Source organism: Scyliorhinus canicula, chromosome 4 (genome assembly GCF_902713615.1).
Source record: "Scyliorhinus canicula chromosome 4, sScyCan1.1, whole genome shotgun sequence".
In the NCBI taxonomy this organism is placed as follows: domain Eukaryota; kingdom Metazoa; phylum Chordata; class Chondrichthyes; order Carcharhiniformes; family Scyliorhinidae; genus Scyliorhinus; species Scyliorhinus canicula.
This window is the reverse complement of record NC_052149.1, coordinates 96,012,909-96,028,833: the sequence shown is the minus strand read 5'-3', so window position 1 is coordinate 96,028,833 and position 15,925 is coordinate 96,012,909. Positions and strand designations below refer to the sequence as shown.

The 15,925-nt window shown below is 41.6% G+C and overlaps 1 protein-coding gene across 8 annotated transcripts in view; it reads left to right on the top strand.

The window, feature by feature from the left end:
* Positions 1 to 15,925, top strand: part of crb1 (crumbs cell polarity complex component 1) — a 210,470-nt gene that overhangs the window by 174,356 nt on the left and 20,189 nt on the right. For 7 of the 8 annotated variants that reach the window (XM_038794863.1, XM_038794862.1, XM_038794865.1 and 4 more), the window contains exons 10-11: positions 5,180 to 5,305; positions 8,281 to 8,407. In XM_038794863.1, the coding sequence (XP_038650791.1) occupies positions 5,180 to 5,305; positions 8,281 to 8,407 (253 nt within the window). Of the gene's footprint in view, positions 1 to 5,179; positions 5,306 to 8,280; positions 8,408 to 10,001; positions 11,090 to 15,925 lie in introns of those variants that run through there. The other variant, XM_038794868.1, reaches the window with a different exon arrangement.

Here is a 15,925-nt window from a genome sequence, read left to right as displayed (position 1 = left end):
GATCTGTTTCTATCTTTTTACAACCTCTTTGTGTCCTCACAGCTCACGTTCCCAACTAACTTCATTTCATCTGCAAACTTAGGGAGATTACGCTTGGTCTCGTCTGCCAACTTGAAAGTACCCATTTACCCATCACCTCTGCTTCCTGTTTCTCCACCATCTTCCATTTATGCAAATTCTTTTAACCCCATACTCAATGAGCCTTTAGTAATCTTTATTAGTGTAAGAAGTAGGATTATATTAGCACTGCAATGAAGTTACTGTGAAAATCCCCTAGTCGCAACACTCCGGCGCCTGTTTGGGACACCGAAGGAGAATTCAGAATGTCCAATTCACCAAACAAGCACGTCTTTTGGGACTTGTGGGAAGAAACTGGAGGAAACCCACGCAGACACGGGGAGAAAGTGCAGACTCCGCACAGTGACCCAAGTCGGGAATTGAACCTGGGACCCTGGCACTGTGAAGCAATAGTGCTAACCACCTTATTGACCTTTTGTATGGAAACTTATTGAATGACTTTATAAAATCCCAAATATATTACATCCACTGGATCCCCTTTAACTCCACTGCTGGTTACATCCTCAAAAAATTCTAGTAAATGTGTCAAACTATTTTTCCTAACTTAACCAGCTGTTGTGAGCTGTAGTTTCCATGTCCAAACCCACAGGGCAATGAATTTATTTTGACAATATTATATTGACCAAGGCCTTTTGCGATGGAAAGTTCTTTTTGTTCCCCTTCACATGTTCTTACTACTTGGTTTTGAAAGCAACACAACATATTGATAATATTTAGCCAAAAGCAACAAAGTTTCATCTTTACCATCCTTTCATTCTAAACTTTCAAAAGAGCAGCAACATCACTACATTACAGGAATCATGTGAACAGAGATTTCCCAGGATGTTGCCATAAGTCGAAAATACATAGAACATACAGTGCAGAAGGAAGCCATTCGGCAATTCGAGTCTGCATCGATCCACTTAAGCCCCCACTTCCACCCTATCCCCGTAACCCAATAACCCCTCCTAACCTTTTTGGTCACTAAGGGCAATTTAACATGGCCAATCCACCTAACCTGCACGTCTTTGGACTGTGGGAGGAAACCGGAGAGCCTGGAGGAAACCCACGCAGACATTGGGAGAACGTGCAGACTCCACACAGACAGTAACCCAGTAGGGAATTGAACCTGGGACCCTGGCGCTGTGAAGCCAAGGTGCTATCCACTTGTGCTACCGTGCTGCCCTAAATGTTAGCTGTTTGTTTTCTTTGGAACAGTGGAGGCTGAAGGGAGATTTAATTGAGGCATATAATGTCATGTAGATAGAATGGAAAGGAAGGACATATGTCCATTTGCAAATGGTTATCAAATGAATATAGATTGAAAGTAATTGATAGCAGAATCAAAGAGGAGTTGAGAAGAATTTGTTTCAAAAAGAGAATGGTGGGGGGTCTGGAATTCATTGCCTGAAATAGTGGCAGAGGCAGAAACCCTGTCATTATGTTTAACAAGTGTTTGGATATGCACTTCAGTGCTGTAACCTACAGAGCTACAGACCAGGAGTTGGAAAGTGGGATTAGGCTGGATAACCTTCATGCTGGGAGTGGAAATCATGAGGTGATTCACTATCCCTTGCCATATAAATGTATGCATGGCAATGATTGAAAGGGATTCCCCTTCAAATCCCGCTACTGGGCCACCAATTTGAGCAAGCGGCCCAAGAGTGAGATCCGGCAGCTGGGACCCTCCCCTCACAATGCAATTCTGTCCCCCCCCCCTCACCACGGGATTTTCCAGATTTCTTTTCACCTTTTCTGTCTGGACTGCTATCTAGCTTGCAGGCTTGGGTCTCTCTTATGGGGAGGGGTTTCTGGTGGGGGTCTCTTTTTAAGGGGGGTTCTGGTGGAGGGGTCTTGGGGTGGGGCAGAGAGGATTTGCATTGTGGGAGGAGGGGGCCCTCTGATGGACAATGGGGGCAGTTTCCTAAAAGAGTTACCCCCTTCGCCCACCACAAGGTCCACCATGCCAGAGCCACGCTGGGAAATACCTTCACCAATTCTTGCCCAGAGGACCGGAGATTCATGTAGGTTTGGAGAATCCGGTGCCCAGCCCGTTAATCGGATGCAAATGGGTAAATCCGATCGATTTGCATCCCCCCACAGGTGCGGGGCGTCATCCTCAATGTCACCTCGAGTGAGAGACCGGAGCACGGGCGCCGATCCCAGTTTTTGGATGATGCCGGAATCTCCGCTGCATCGGGAACTCCGTGTGCGGACAATTCGCCGAAAGACAGTTAGCCGACAGACAGTTGGCCGACAGACAATTGACAGACAGGACAATTCACAGACAGGACAATTCACAGACAGGACAATTGGCCGACACTTATTAAAAATAAAAGAATAAAAAATATTATTTATTAAGGATTATTAAAAAAACTACTCATTTATATAAAAAAAGACAGGAACAGTCTATTAAAAACTCTTACATACAATTATGTGCACATGCACGTAAAAATTGCAACCCATCTTCAGCATTATAGTTGAGTACAAGTTTTTGGAGTCTTTCCTTGAGGCGAATGTATTTTTTGTTTTCCCTTGCCGCATCAGCCCCTGATAATGCCTGTTCTATTATAATTTCAGTGCTTGACTGTTCAATCCTAAGCTTCTGAATTAATTTGGATAAATTAGAGTGATGGACATTGACTCTTCTACTGAAGGCGTGGTGCCACCCTTCTAGCGAGTTGTTAGTTTTTGGGAGATCACTGAGAACTCTGGAGTGACACAACCATAAATAAATGTCAAATATTGGGCGTCGACGTCTACCGCGTTGCATGATTCCTACCCATGTACACTCGAAATAAGACAGGAACTGCTCCAAAATTTCATCTGTTTGTGCATCTAAAGAATGAAGAAATTGTTCAAACAAAACAGCAACATCATCAGGTGGTACGAAAGCTATCGATTTTCAATAGGTGTTGGCGGATGCGAGTGTTCAGAAGACGTTCTGCTAATTACGTCATCGATCGTTGTCATTCTTGCGTTGCAGACTTTACGATTTGCGATCTCCAATAAGTCTTTGATTCCCTGGTTTTGTCAATAATATAGGCGTATCCCTCGAACAGAAGCTTTTTGCCTCCTCGCTCCGTTTTGACAAACTCCATGATAGATACTGAAGGGCTTTGAATAAAAAAAGCAGTTTGAGAATTTGGTCTTGAAATTCATTTACAAATAGCCTAAGTAGTTTAGTAAAACGACCCTAACAATAAATAGTTTAGTATAACAATTTTAGAAATAAGTAATTAAATATAACAATTGTTGAAGTACGTAATTTAGTATAACTATTTTAAGCGGGTTCCCTGTCGACTAATTGTCCTATCGGCCAATTGTCCTGTCTGTGAATTGTCCTGTCTGTGAATTGTCCTGCCTGTCAATTGTCTGTCGGCTAATTGTCTTTCGGCCAATTGTCTTTCGGCCAATTGTCCTACTACCGGGAACTCTGCTACTGGCGGCAGGTGGCAGAGAATCCAGGCCAAGGTCAAAAAAATTCCACTAGTAAATAATTCCCCCGTAATGTTTGTTGACAGTTTTTTAATTTAAAATTATAATTGACTTCTGGTTACAATTCATGTGATGGAGATGGTTTGAAAAATAGCTTCAGTAATGCTCTGTCAGTGGAACATTGTGACTAATAATAAACTGTGGTCGGGTGCATTGCATTAAAGCACCTTCAGAAAAATACTGCACACAGAACCAAATTAACTTTTCAGCTGCAAAAACTGCTTTGAGAAAATAAATGTTATGCGTTTTTTAAAAAACATACATATCTTAATACTGAGTGGCACAGTGAATTACCAAACCGAATCTCACATCAAATGGTTGGATGCAAATCTAAGACAGACAGAGCTCTATATAATCTGGAATTTAAAAAAAAGTCTAACGACAGCCATGAAACCATTGCCAATTGTCATAAATATCCATCTGGTTGAACTGATGTGCTTCAGGGAAGCATGGTAGCACAAGTGGCTATCACTGTGGCTTCACAGCATCAGGGTCCCAGGTTTGATTCCCTGCTGGGTCACTGTCTGTGGGGAGTCTGCACATTCTCCCCGTGTTTGCGTGGGTTTCCTCCGGGTGCTCCGGTTTCCTCCCACAGTCCAAAGGCATGCAAGGTTAGGTGGATTGGCCATGATAAATTGCCCTTAGTGACCAAAAAGTTTAGGAGGGGTTATAGAGTTACGGGGATAGGGTGGAAGTGAGGGCATAAGTGGGTCAGTGCAGACTCGATGGGCCGAAAGGCCTCCTTCTGCACTGTATGTTCTATGTTTTATGTTCTAAACTCTGTCATCCTTACCTGGTCTGGCCTACATGTGACTCCAGACCCACAGCAATGTGGTTGACTCTTAAATGCCCTCAGGGATGGGCAATAAATGCTGGCACAGCCAGTGACACCCACATCCCATGAACGAATAAAGTAAAAATAACTCAGTAAAGGACTGAAAAATAGAATCCAACAAGGGTTCAGTAAAGAAGATTTTTGAATTTTGTTGGGGTTAAAGCACATTACTGAGCGACAGAGCCAAGGGTATATATCTGTGAATCATAGAATCATACGCCACAGAAGAACATTTGGCTTGTCAATTACTCATGAAGTGTCTAGTTGAGGAATAGTCAGTGTTGAGACTGGGTACTAAATACAGAAAATGCTCTGCTTCTTTGTCCTACATTCTCTGACTTTACGTTATACGAACAGAAGGCAGACATCCAAAGTGGAATATCTTACTAATTTCTCAGAGTTTGAGAAATGGAGATTGGAATAGCAATGCATGAAGTTGAACCAATTCACATAAAGCTTGCTAGTTGGACAAGTAATCAAAATAGATTTAACCATCTTAAAAATAATATCCATTTCTTGCACAACTACCAAGAATGAAATGCAAAAGTGATGCATCTCCCTCTCACATGCTGATTATTATATCTAATATCAGGGTGCTTTGCGATGATCATTACTGAAAAGATAGAAAAAATTATGTTGAATTCTGTGATACCAACATTCCTAGCCTTTGTGAACACAAACACAGAAATAAAACAGTTAAACACGTGACTACACCGAGATGTTTGGATTGTGTAATTATAATTAGTAATCAAAATGGAATTAATTCATTCAAATTTTCTTTTGTCATAGATATCCTAGATTATCTACTGCATTCTGTATTGATGAGAAGAAAAATTGGACCTGTTATAACAGGGGAAATTGCACTGATGGGAAGAATACAAGGTGTATCTGTCCAATAGGAATCACTGGAAGCCAGTAAGTGAAACACAAGTTGAAAGTGCTCAGGGCCAGTCAGCACTAAAGGGAAAGTGATATTTGTAGCTGAATCACTTTCTGAAAGGCAGATTGGGGAAGGAGGAAAACAAACCTACAGAGCATGAGTCTCTGGAGCTGCTCTTGTTGCAGGTAGCTCCTAGCAACTAAATCGAAATTAGTATAGGCAGGAACCTGAATGTAGCTCACCTGCACAGCCATTCACTGAATGTAGCTCACCTACACAGCCATTCAGTACTGGACACAAAGACAGGTAAATCACATCTGAGTAATACAATTAAAGAGAAATATCTGTCATCTGGGGGAGACACAAAGCCTAGTAAATCTCAATTTATTCATTAATGTGTGCATCAGAGAAAATAGGAGGATCAGGCCTTTCAATCTTTGAACCTGTGCCATTCATTATGATCATGGCTAATCATCCAACTCAGTAACCTGTTCCCATTTTCCCCCATATCCTTTAGCCCAGTTAGCCCCAAGGGCTATATCTAACTCCTTCTTGAAAACATACAGGGTGGGATTCTCCGTCTCGCCGGCCCCAATTTCCGGTGCGCCCCCTACGGGCGACTGGATTCTCCATCCCGGCAGCCGGCCAATGGGGTTTCCCATTGTGGAAACCCCCACGCCATCGGGAAATCCACGGGCATGAGTGTAGTGCCGGCGAAACGGAGAATCCTGCTGATGGAGAATCCAGCCCATAATGTTTTGGCCTCAACTACATTCTGTGGTAGCGAATTCCACAGGCTCACCACTCTCTGGGTGAAGAAATTTCTCCTCATCTCAGTCCTAAATGATTTACTCTGTATCCCTTAGACTGTAACCTCTGGTTCTGGACGCCCCCTGCCATCGGGAAAACTCTTCCTGCATCTACCCTGTCTAGTCCTGTAAATTGGTGAACCCGCTGTTCACGAATGCTCATATGTTCAGTAGTCATGAACAGGGAGTAAAGTGTTCACCGAATTATGAATAGTTTTCAAAGGAATAATCCTTTAAAATTAACGTTAAAATAGGAATATTAAAAGAATATGATAATGTGCACATATTCATGACTTCTCTATATTCTATATATTTTCTGATGACTATTTTTAGAGGAAAATCTAGAATCTTCTTAATGTTCTAATTTTAAAAAAATACACAGAACAATATATTTGATCAAAAGTTTGATTTTGTTTCTCGAATTTTGGCAGCTAATCCTTTTAAATAATAGCTTTCTCAGTATTAACATGCTGCATATGTGGAGGAGGCATGTGCAGCATTGTTAGGACGCAGGTTTCAATTCACATCATGTTTTGCGATTGTTACCATTTTCCACTGCTGAATGGGTACAGCTCTGGACAATCTCAAAGTCATCTTTCAGGACTTCTGACCATTTTGCCATAGAAAGGAATGTAACAGATAGTTACATTTAAAGCAAAGTGTATTCACACAAGTTCCGTTTTAAAACATTGAGGCAAAACCTGTTAACTAGCTACTAGCTAGGTGCTCAAGTTGCTTCTCAAGAGACTGCAAACAATAAGGAATTTGTTGGCCTTTCTCCCGTCAGCAGGAGTTCTCTGCCATCGAACTCTCCGTTCAGGTTGTGAACACTGAGGGACAACAGTCGAGCCAGAAACGCTCACTGGCAGTCAGGTTTTGAAAGGGAAAGCTGCAGGAACAAGCTTCCACCTGACTCTGAAGGTCAAGGTGCAGGAGGTGGTTAAAGGTTATTTTGTTCAACTCAAGCCAGATGACTCGCTGATGTGGAGGAAGCATAATGTGTTCATTATTTATATTATAGCATGAAGACAAATTGTACAGATCCAAGTGAGTCTGATGATAACTTACTCTGTACATTCACTTGCTGTGAAATGAAGCAGCCACATGATTCATATCAAGCTTTTTCTTAACAAGTGTTTTCTCAGTCAATCTTTGAAAGAATTAAGAAAACGCTCACTGGTACACATGAAAGGCATGAATCTCCAAACGGATACCAAAGTAGTTTTACAGTTAGATAGATAATGTGGGCATACCCCAAAGATACTGAGACCCCAAATTATAAGATACTGAAAGCACATAGAGAAATGACCAGCACTCCTGTACTCTAAAGATTCTAATTTGTAACACTCCATAATACATTGGTAGACAATGGTTTGAGAATTAAATAAAAAGCAACAAATAGAAGAGTATTAGATCTTTAGGTCGAATTTCACCAGTTCATTCTGTTAAGAAGTAACTATGTTTATCTGATCATCTAGCCTTATGTACTCAGTGCCAATCCATAGAGATCTTATTCAAGCAAAAACTTAGGGTAGCCAGAGTTACCTATCCCTGCCAACTGCAGCACGGTAGCAAAAATGGATGGCACTGTGGCTTCACAGCGCCAGGGTCCCAGGTTCGATTCCCTGCTGGGTCACTGTGTGTGTGGAGTTTGCACGTTCCCCCCGTATCTGTGTGGGTTTCCTTCGGGTGCTCCGGTTTCCTCCCACAGTCCAAAAGCATGCAAGGTAGGTGGATTGGCCATGCTAAATTGCCCTTAGTGTCCAAAAAGGGTAGGCTGGGTTATTGAGTTACAGGGATAGGGTGGAAGTGAGGGCTTATGTGGGTCGGTGCAGACTTGATGGGCCGAATGGCCTCCTTCTACACTCTATGTTCTATTTTAGAGATCACTTTCATTTAGGTTACTTTTGGCTCAGAGTGCTGACTGAATAAAACCCAAAAGGGCAGTATTCCATAAACACCAGAATAAACAAATCCACTTCAAATGTTTTATTTGAAATAAATGAATAAAATGTTAGAAACAATCAGCAGGTCAGACAACATCTGTGGAAAAACAGAGTCTACGTCCTGATGCAAGGTCATCAACCTGAAACACCAACACTTTCTCTCTCCTCAGATGCTGTCTGACCGATTATGTATTTCCAACGTTTCTTGGTTTTTATTAATGTTTTATTTCAAATCTCCTTCTGAACATCCTGCAGGTGTGAAGTCGACATTAATGAATGTGAATCGGGCCCTTGTCTTAATGGAGGTTACTGCCAAAACCTACCCAACGCATTCCATTGCATTTGCGACATAAGCTTTGCTGGTGACCGTTGTGAATTTGATGTAAGCGATCTCTCCTTTTTCATCTCTTTATTACTCTGGCAGCATCTTTTTCAGCTTCTTTCCTACCTCATTATACGAATGGATGACGAACCAGCAATGGAGTGGGGTTGAAGCTTTTGAATAACCAAATCAATGGTTCAGTTAATCTAAAAAAAGGATGGCACAGTTATGATATGCCAGTATTGCTCTTGATATTTCACACTGTTTAGAAACAACTTGTGAAGAAAGTTTTTATTTACCTCGGGAAAACGCAAAGTCCCTTTTGGCTTTCAAAATACATAACATGTATTTCCTCCAGATTATCTGGGGGAAGTTTTTTTTTGTGAACATTTTGCATTAGATATTTTAAAACAGAAAAGAATGAAACAAAATACTGCAGATATTGGAAATCTGAAATTAAAATTGAAAAATGCTGAAAACACTCAGCCGGTTAGGTAGCATTTGTGAAGAGTGTACATGTCTCAGATAACGGTCTGCAAGCTGTAACCACTGTATCCTCCACCCCCCCCCCCCCCTCCCCCCCCCCCCCCCCCCCGCCCCTCCACCACCCCCACGCCATTATTTTTCTTTCCTCTTTGCAGGTTTTAGTTTTACAATCTTGTTTTTTGTTGTTTATGCTTTTGAATGGCAGCTGTTCAAAAATCTGCCATTCATAGCCTCCTCCATAGACGCATCTTCAATACCCTCCCTTTGTCCTTGAACCACCAAGGCTCTGGTCATTTAATCTCTGCTGTTTTCTCTCCCTCGGGCAGACCTTTTACTGTGTTCCTGTTCCCACCCTCCCCGGTTTTATTTGCTTAAAAGCTTTTTCCGGTTCTGATGAAAGATCACCATCTGAAAAAATGGAGCAGAATTTAAGTTACACCCCATTGCCCAAAATAAGCTGGGAGCTGGAGGACCATTTAATCAGGTAGGGCTTGGCAACATGGAGAGTCCATCGCCTTCCCCACGAACCCTGCTTAAGTTGGGGGTGGGGATGGTTGATGCTAACCTCCCTATCCTTCGGTATCTAATCAAGAGCCTCATACCAGTTATACTCTGGTGACCTGTGGGCCACAGAAGGCCCATCAATGGCAAGGGTCATCGCCACAGCAAGACGCCCCTTGTCTTCCATACCAATGCCTCACCGCAAGCTGTATGGCTCACCCAAACCAGGCCACCCCACTTACCTGTCCTCCATGGACTCCATTGCTATTTCTTGTCCTGATGTACTGCAGCCCCAGCAGTGGCCATGCCCTAGTGCCGCTGGAGAGAAAGAAGAGCTATCAGACCTCCAATTAGCTGGTAGCTTTCGGAGGTGAAATCCTTCTCTTGGAGGCCTCCCGAGCCCTAAAGCATGCTGGTAACTGGCCACTGAGGTTCCCGGGAATGGCTGCGGCATGGTTGCCTCTGGCTTTCTGGCTGGTGGATGGGGCCTTCACTGTGGCTTTTAAATTCCGCCCATTAACTCTGTTCCTCTCTCCAGAGATGCTACCGACCCTGTTGAGTATATCCAGCATTTGATGGTTTTAAACTAAAAGATTGCTTACCTTGCTGCAGTTTAGAAATACATAAATATAGGGATTACTTGATTAAAATTTAGTTTCCGCTGCAGGTTTAAGAAAAAGGAAGAATTACAGGAAGTTTAAAATTCTTGGCATTCCCATGATACACATCACTGCATGGAATGATCAACTATTTATCTTTTCTTCATGTTTAACAGTTTTAATTATTAGGTTCAACAGTTCTCTTTCAGCTAAAACTGATTAACAATTAAAAATGGATGAATTAGCTCATTAAAACTTATGTATTATGGTTCAATTTAAAAAATGCACTTTTACTCCGTAGTTGAACACTATGGTGCAATCCTGTTTTAGCAGGTTAATATCTTGAGAGGGCAGCACAGTAGGTTAGCCCTGCTGCCTCATGGCGCCGAGGTCCCAGGTTCGATCCCGGCTCTGGGTCACTGTCCACATGGAGTTTGCACGTTCTGCCCGTGTCTGCGTGGGTTTCGCCCCCACAACCCAAAGATGTGCAGAGTAGGTGGATTGGCCACGCTAAATTGCCCCTTAATTGGAAAAAAATGAATAGGGTACTCTAAATTTTTAAAAAGGTTCAGATCTTGAGTACACAAAACCCATTTTTCTTGGATCTATTTAGGTCCACTTTAAGAAAAAAAAATTTTTTAAATTTAATGGTGCAGAATTAACTCCAAGCTGATCAGATTTTGCAAGCTTGTAAAATGTGGAGTAGAGCTCAAGCTGTTTTTGTGACATTTCCAAAGATTTGATGCTTATATATAAAGGCATCTTTTTGTTTATTAGAACAAATAAAATTACAATAAAATATTGCAGCATAGAAATAGGCCACTTACCCTAATTGGTCAATGTTAATGCTCCACAGTAACCCTCTCCCACTTTACTTCACCTCACCCATTCAGACTATCCTATTCCTTTATTCTCACTGCCTCTCAAGTTTAAATAGTTTCCCCTGAATTTGATGTATTTGTGACTATTTTATGTTTATGATCCCCAGTTTTGGACCAGTGCCTGCATAATTTTAACAGCCAGGTCATCTGGGACAACACGGTAGCATAGTGGTTAGCACTATGGCTTCACAGCGCCAGGGTTCAGGTTTGATTCCCGCTTGGGTCATTGTCTGTGCGGAGTCTGCATGTTCTCCCCATGTCTGCGTGGGTTTCCTCCGGGTGATCTGGTTTCCAACCACAGTCCAAAGATGTGCAGGTTAAGTGGATTGGCCATGCTAAATTGCCCTCAAGTTAGATGGGGTTGCTGGGTTACGGGGATAGGGTGGAGGTGTGGGCTTAAATAGGATGCTTTTTCCAAGAGCCGGTGCAGACTCGATGGGTCAAATGGCCTCCTTCAGCAATGTAAATTCTATGATAATCTCTGTCTTCTTTTTTCAAGGGAAGAGAGTCCCAGATTGTTCAATCTTTTTCTGATGTTTAATAAGAATACATTGAATTACAAAAGGTAGTGTGGTGGTGCAGCGTGCTCAAACGTCATGAAGTGATCTCCCAATATCTGCTTGTACCTGTACTCAGGTACAGGACTTTGGGATATGGATATTTTTCAGAATTGCTGGATGCCCAAAGCAGGCAGGGCTGTGAGAAGTACAGGGTCGTAAGACTAATTGGGTAACTCTTTCAAAATGCCAGCACAAGCACAATGGAATGAATGGCCTCCTTCTCTGTTGCATTGTGGTATGATTTGTGCTTTAAGTACAGATGGTAGCTAACAAAGGGGAACTAACTCGAGGAATACAGAAAATTAAATTATACATAGGGAATGCTGACTCACACCAAAATATTTTATCAAGTTTCAACTGCATCACAAATAGTGACTGCTGCAGAACATTTTAATGCTTTCAGGAGAGTTTGTACAAGGCTACATTTTATTCTCAAAGTAGGCTGAAACGATTTTGCTTTCAGTATTCATTCAGAGAATAAGCCTAGCATTGGTGCAAAGTGGTTTCACTGTAAATCGGGATTATCAAACTCACTCCAAGATTAAATGGAATGAAACTATCTCCTTGAAGGAGTCCCACTCCATTTGATTATGGTCTCAGGTCGAGCACTGATGTCACATTCAGACTGCATTTACAGGCAAAAGATACAATCATTGTTAACTAAGCACACCATAAGTATCTCAGTCCTATGAAATATGGAAACACTGCCTACAATTTGCAATAATCATCTACGAGTAAGAGCATGCATTCCTTTGATGGTGGTTGCAATAAGTCCGCAAAGTATCTAAAATGTCCATCTAACTTACCAAAACCTTCTTGATTTCCACTTCACTATTTTGCCAGTGGGTTAAAACTGATCAATAAGTGATTTACAATTCTTGTAAATTATATACCAGTTCTTGTTGCTGCTTTGTTTTTGAACAAGATTTGAACAATTTTATAAATCTAAGCACAGTGGTTATGTTAAGCACTACCTCGTTAACTATTTATATTTAAGGTTTGAAATGTTCTGACCAATGTTTATTTCATAGATGCATTTTATATATGCTTGTGCTAGAAATATTTTATATTTTTTCCTGTTTTGTACGTTATATTTTTGACTAAAGGTGAATTATAAAAAGGCAAAATAAAGAAAGCATGATTTTCATGTAATGCTGGAGCAAGTTCAATGGGTTCTACAGCATGGCTCCTGTACCTACTTCTTATGTTCCTATATGTAATGGAGCTGCCCTGGTCAGAAAACACAGACCAAGGAAATTATGAAGTCCCACACAAAATTAACTATGATCACTGGTTTACTGAAACAGAATAAAAGACACGGGAATACCTGGGTCACTCAAGTTGCGCTTGTCCTTATCCCACAGTTTGTACAGAGATTTACTTAATATATTTTCAGCAACCCGAAACTATAACATTCCTTCATAGCCACAAAATCTAGAAAGTAAGAGTGTGCACTGACTTGATTTCTTGTAGCTTACCATTTATTGTTTATTGTTAACTTTTATCAATCCTTTCTAACATTCCATATCTCATTACTTTATTTCTCTGTCTGTGTTTTCTTGACTAAACCACATTATCATTTGACATGATTCCATAAGATTAACAACTCCCCGCGTTCCTAATACACATGATTGTGTTCTGCTTTTTTCTGTATGTACTAGAATCCATACCTTTGGGGCATATGCCCACTGCTATCATAAGAAGACTTAATAAACACAATCATCATTGCTGCATTTCTGTCTCTGTCCTTCTGCTTTTGTTTAATGGTAAATGTGTATATGTAAAAAAAGCATACAAAGTTACTCTGTGCACACATATTGTGTTTATTGTGGTTGTGTCATTGAAGCATCAGTATATTTCTTTTCCCACACTTTCAAAACGTCTTAATGGACCTAACTGCTTTAACTCATTCCACTATTTCTATGATTGTTTAGGGTACAAGGAAAACAGCAACAAGGCCTATCTCACACTAAATTTCTGTGACTCCATAATTCAGAAATCCAGGACCATTGTTATTTTTTGGCTCAGGAAGAGGTTTGTGGATACTGATTAAAGGGGATGCAACAGTATTATTCATGCATGCCTTTCATCTTATATCTCACTTATAACAGCCACCATAAATATGTTGTTACGGCAATGGGATGGTCAACATAGGTCTAGCATGGAAAAGTGGGGGAGATCATTTTAAGAGGGGCTCAACAGTTTCAATTCAGACAGCAACAATGGTGTATTACAGCGGGCTGGACTTCACTGAATATGTTCGGGAGCAAGAGGAAGATGATAACTAGGGAGACCAATGGCTATTTGAGGACCTCCAGGATTCAATGTTATTCCAGGCAAAATGTCTACTGTTCAACAGATCAACCTCAATTTCACAGTGAAACAATAGATGAAGGGGCTGTGCTTCAGCAAGCAGGGTGTAGATGTATTGTTCTATATCCTGGAGCTGGATTAAATCAAAACCTGCAGAGTACTATCATCAACAAGTAAAAATAGGCTCTTTCCAGGTGCACCCAGCTGATATATGATCAGCTGATGAAGATATTAACATTAGCATCAGTAACCAGCAGCAACAACAGCAGCAGCAGGGGAGGAGAGACCAACAGGCTGTTCCAAAAGAAGTGCATTCTCGAGTTACAAGAATGCATTGAGTAAACCCACTGTTCACCAATATGTGGAATATTCTATGGCATGTAAGATAAAGGAATGCAACTAATTAACATCCACACAGTTTGTGACCACAAACAAATCTTGAAGCGGGTGAATACACATTTCAGAGGGTGTTTTATCGTAGAGACTTGTATCTGGTTAGAAACAAATTTGATGATAGTGATATGGGTTAACCACTTCAAAAGTGGCTCATTATGCCACCAAGCGATCCCAATAGCTCTCAGTAAAACAACATGCAGTGAATCACATTTGAGCAGCAGCAATATCAGTAGGCAGTCACTGAATTTGTTATGATTCTTCTGTTGAGTTTCTTAACACACAAATGCTTTCAGAAAATGTAAAGTATAGGTGAGCATTCCTGAACGTGTTTGGAATTAGTTCCCCTTTTTTGTACTGTGTATGCACTCAAGATATTCACACCTCCAAAAACCTATCCATTCTCACATTAGAGCAAGATCACAGGCCAATGTTAGCTCCATTTAGTTTTTCCTTCCACTGATGCACTTTAGTTTTTTGAAATTCATTTACGACATGTGGGCCTCACTGGTTAGGCCAGCATTTATTGCCCATCCCTAGTTGCCCTTCAGAAGGTTGTGGCGAGTTGCCTTCTTGAACCGTTGCAGTCCTTCATGTGTAGGCACACTCACTATGCTGTGAGGAAGGGAGACCTAGGATGGTGCCCCTGCGATAGTGAGGGAGCGGCAATACATTTCCAAGTCAGGATGGTGAATGACTTGGAGGGGAACCGCCAGGTGATGGGGTTCCCAGGTATCTGCTGCTCTTGTCCTTCTAGATGGAAGTGGAAGGTGTTGTCTAAGGAACTTTGTTGAGTTACTGCAGTGCATCTTGTAAATGGTGCACACGGCTGCCACTGTTCATCGGTGGTGGAAGGTTTGAATGTTTGTGGAAGGGGAGCAATCAAGTGGCTGCTTTGTCCTGGATGGTGTTGAGCTTCTTGAGTGCTGTTGGAGCTGCACTCAACCAGGCAAGTGGAGAGTATTCCATTGCACTTCTGACTTGCACCTTGTAGATGGTGGACATGCTTTGGGGGTCAAGAGGTGAGTTACTCTGTAGGATTCCTAGCCTTTGACCTGCCCTGGTAGCCACAGTATTAATGTGGGCAGCACAATAGCACAGTGGTTGGCACTATGGCTTCACAGCGCCAGGGCCCCAGGTTCGATTCCCACCTTGGGTCACTGTGTGGAGTCTGCACATTCTCCCCATGGCTGTGTGGCTTTCCTCTGGGTCCTCCGGTTCCTTCCCACAAGTCCTGAAAGACGTGCTGTTAGGTAATTTAGACATTCTGAATTCTCCCTCAGTGTACCCGAACAAACGCCGAAATGTGGCACCTGGGGGCTTTTCACGGTAACTTCATTGCAGTGTTAATGTAAGCCTACTTGTGACAATAAAGATTATTAAAGATTAATGATTCGTCCAGTTCAGTTTCTGATCAATAGTAAACCCCAGAATGTTGATTAGTCCAGAAATCCCTGGCAGATGCATGAGTGAGGAGGTGAAATTTAACAAAGGAGAAGTCAATTTTCGTTACAGGAAGTTTATAATTGGGAATAGTTGCAAAGTTTGAAAATGAAATGCTGTTACTTTCTGTAGTTGTGATTGGATGATTCCATGTAATGTCCAAAGATACTTGTGAAACCAGAATCAGTTCTTCTTTCACATATAATTATCAATAAACCAGCGTTGTCAGTATGGAATGCCTGAGACTGCCACAAGACGATGTTGCTTGATTTGCCAAAATACAGTGTAGGCTGACAATATATTAATTGTATTAACGGAAGATTAGCTCTTAAGAACATCATCCAGAGTGACCAGAGAACAATCATTAGTAGGGTAGTCCCCATGCTTCAACTGTGTGAACTG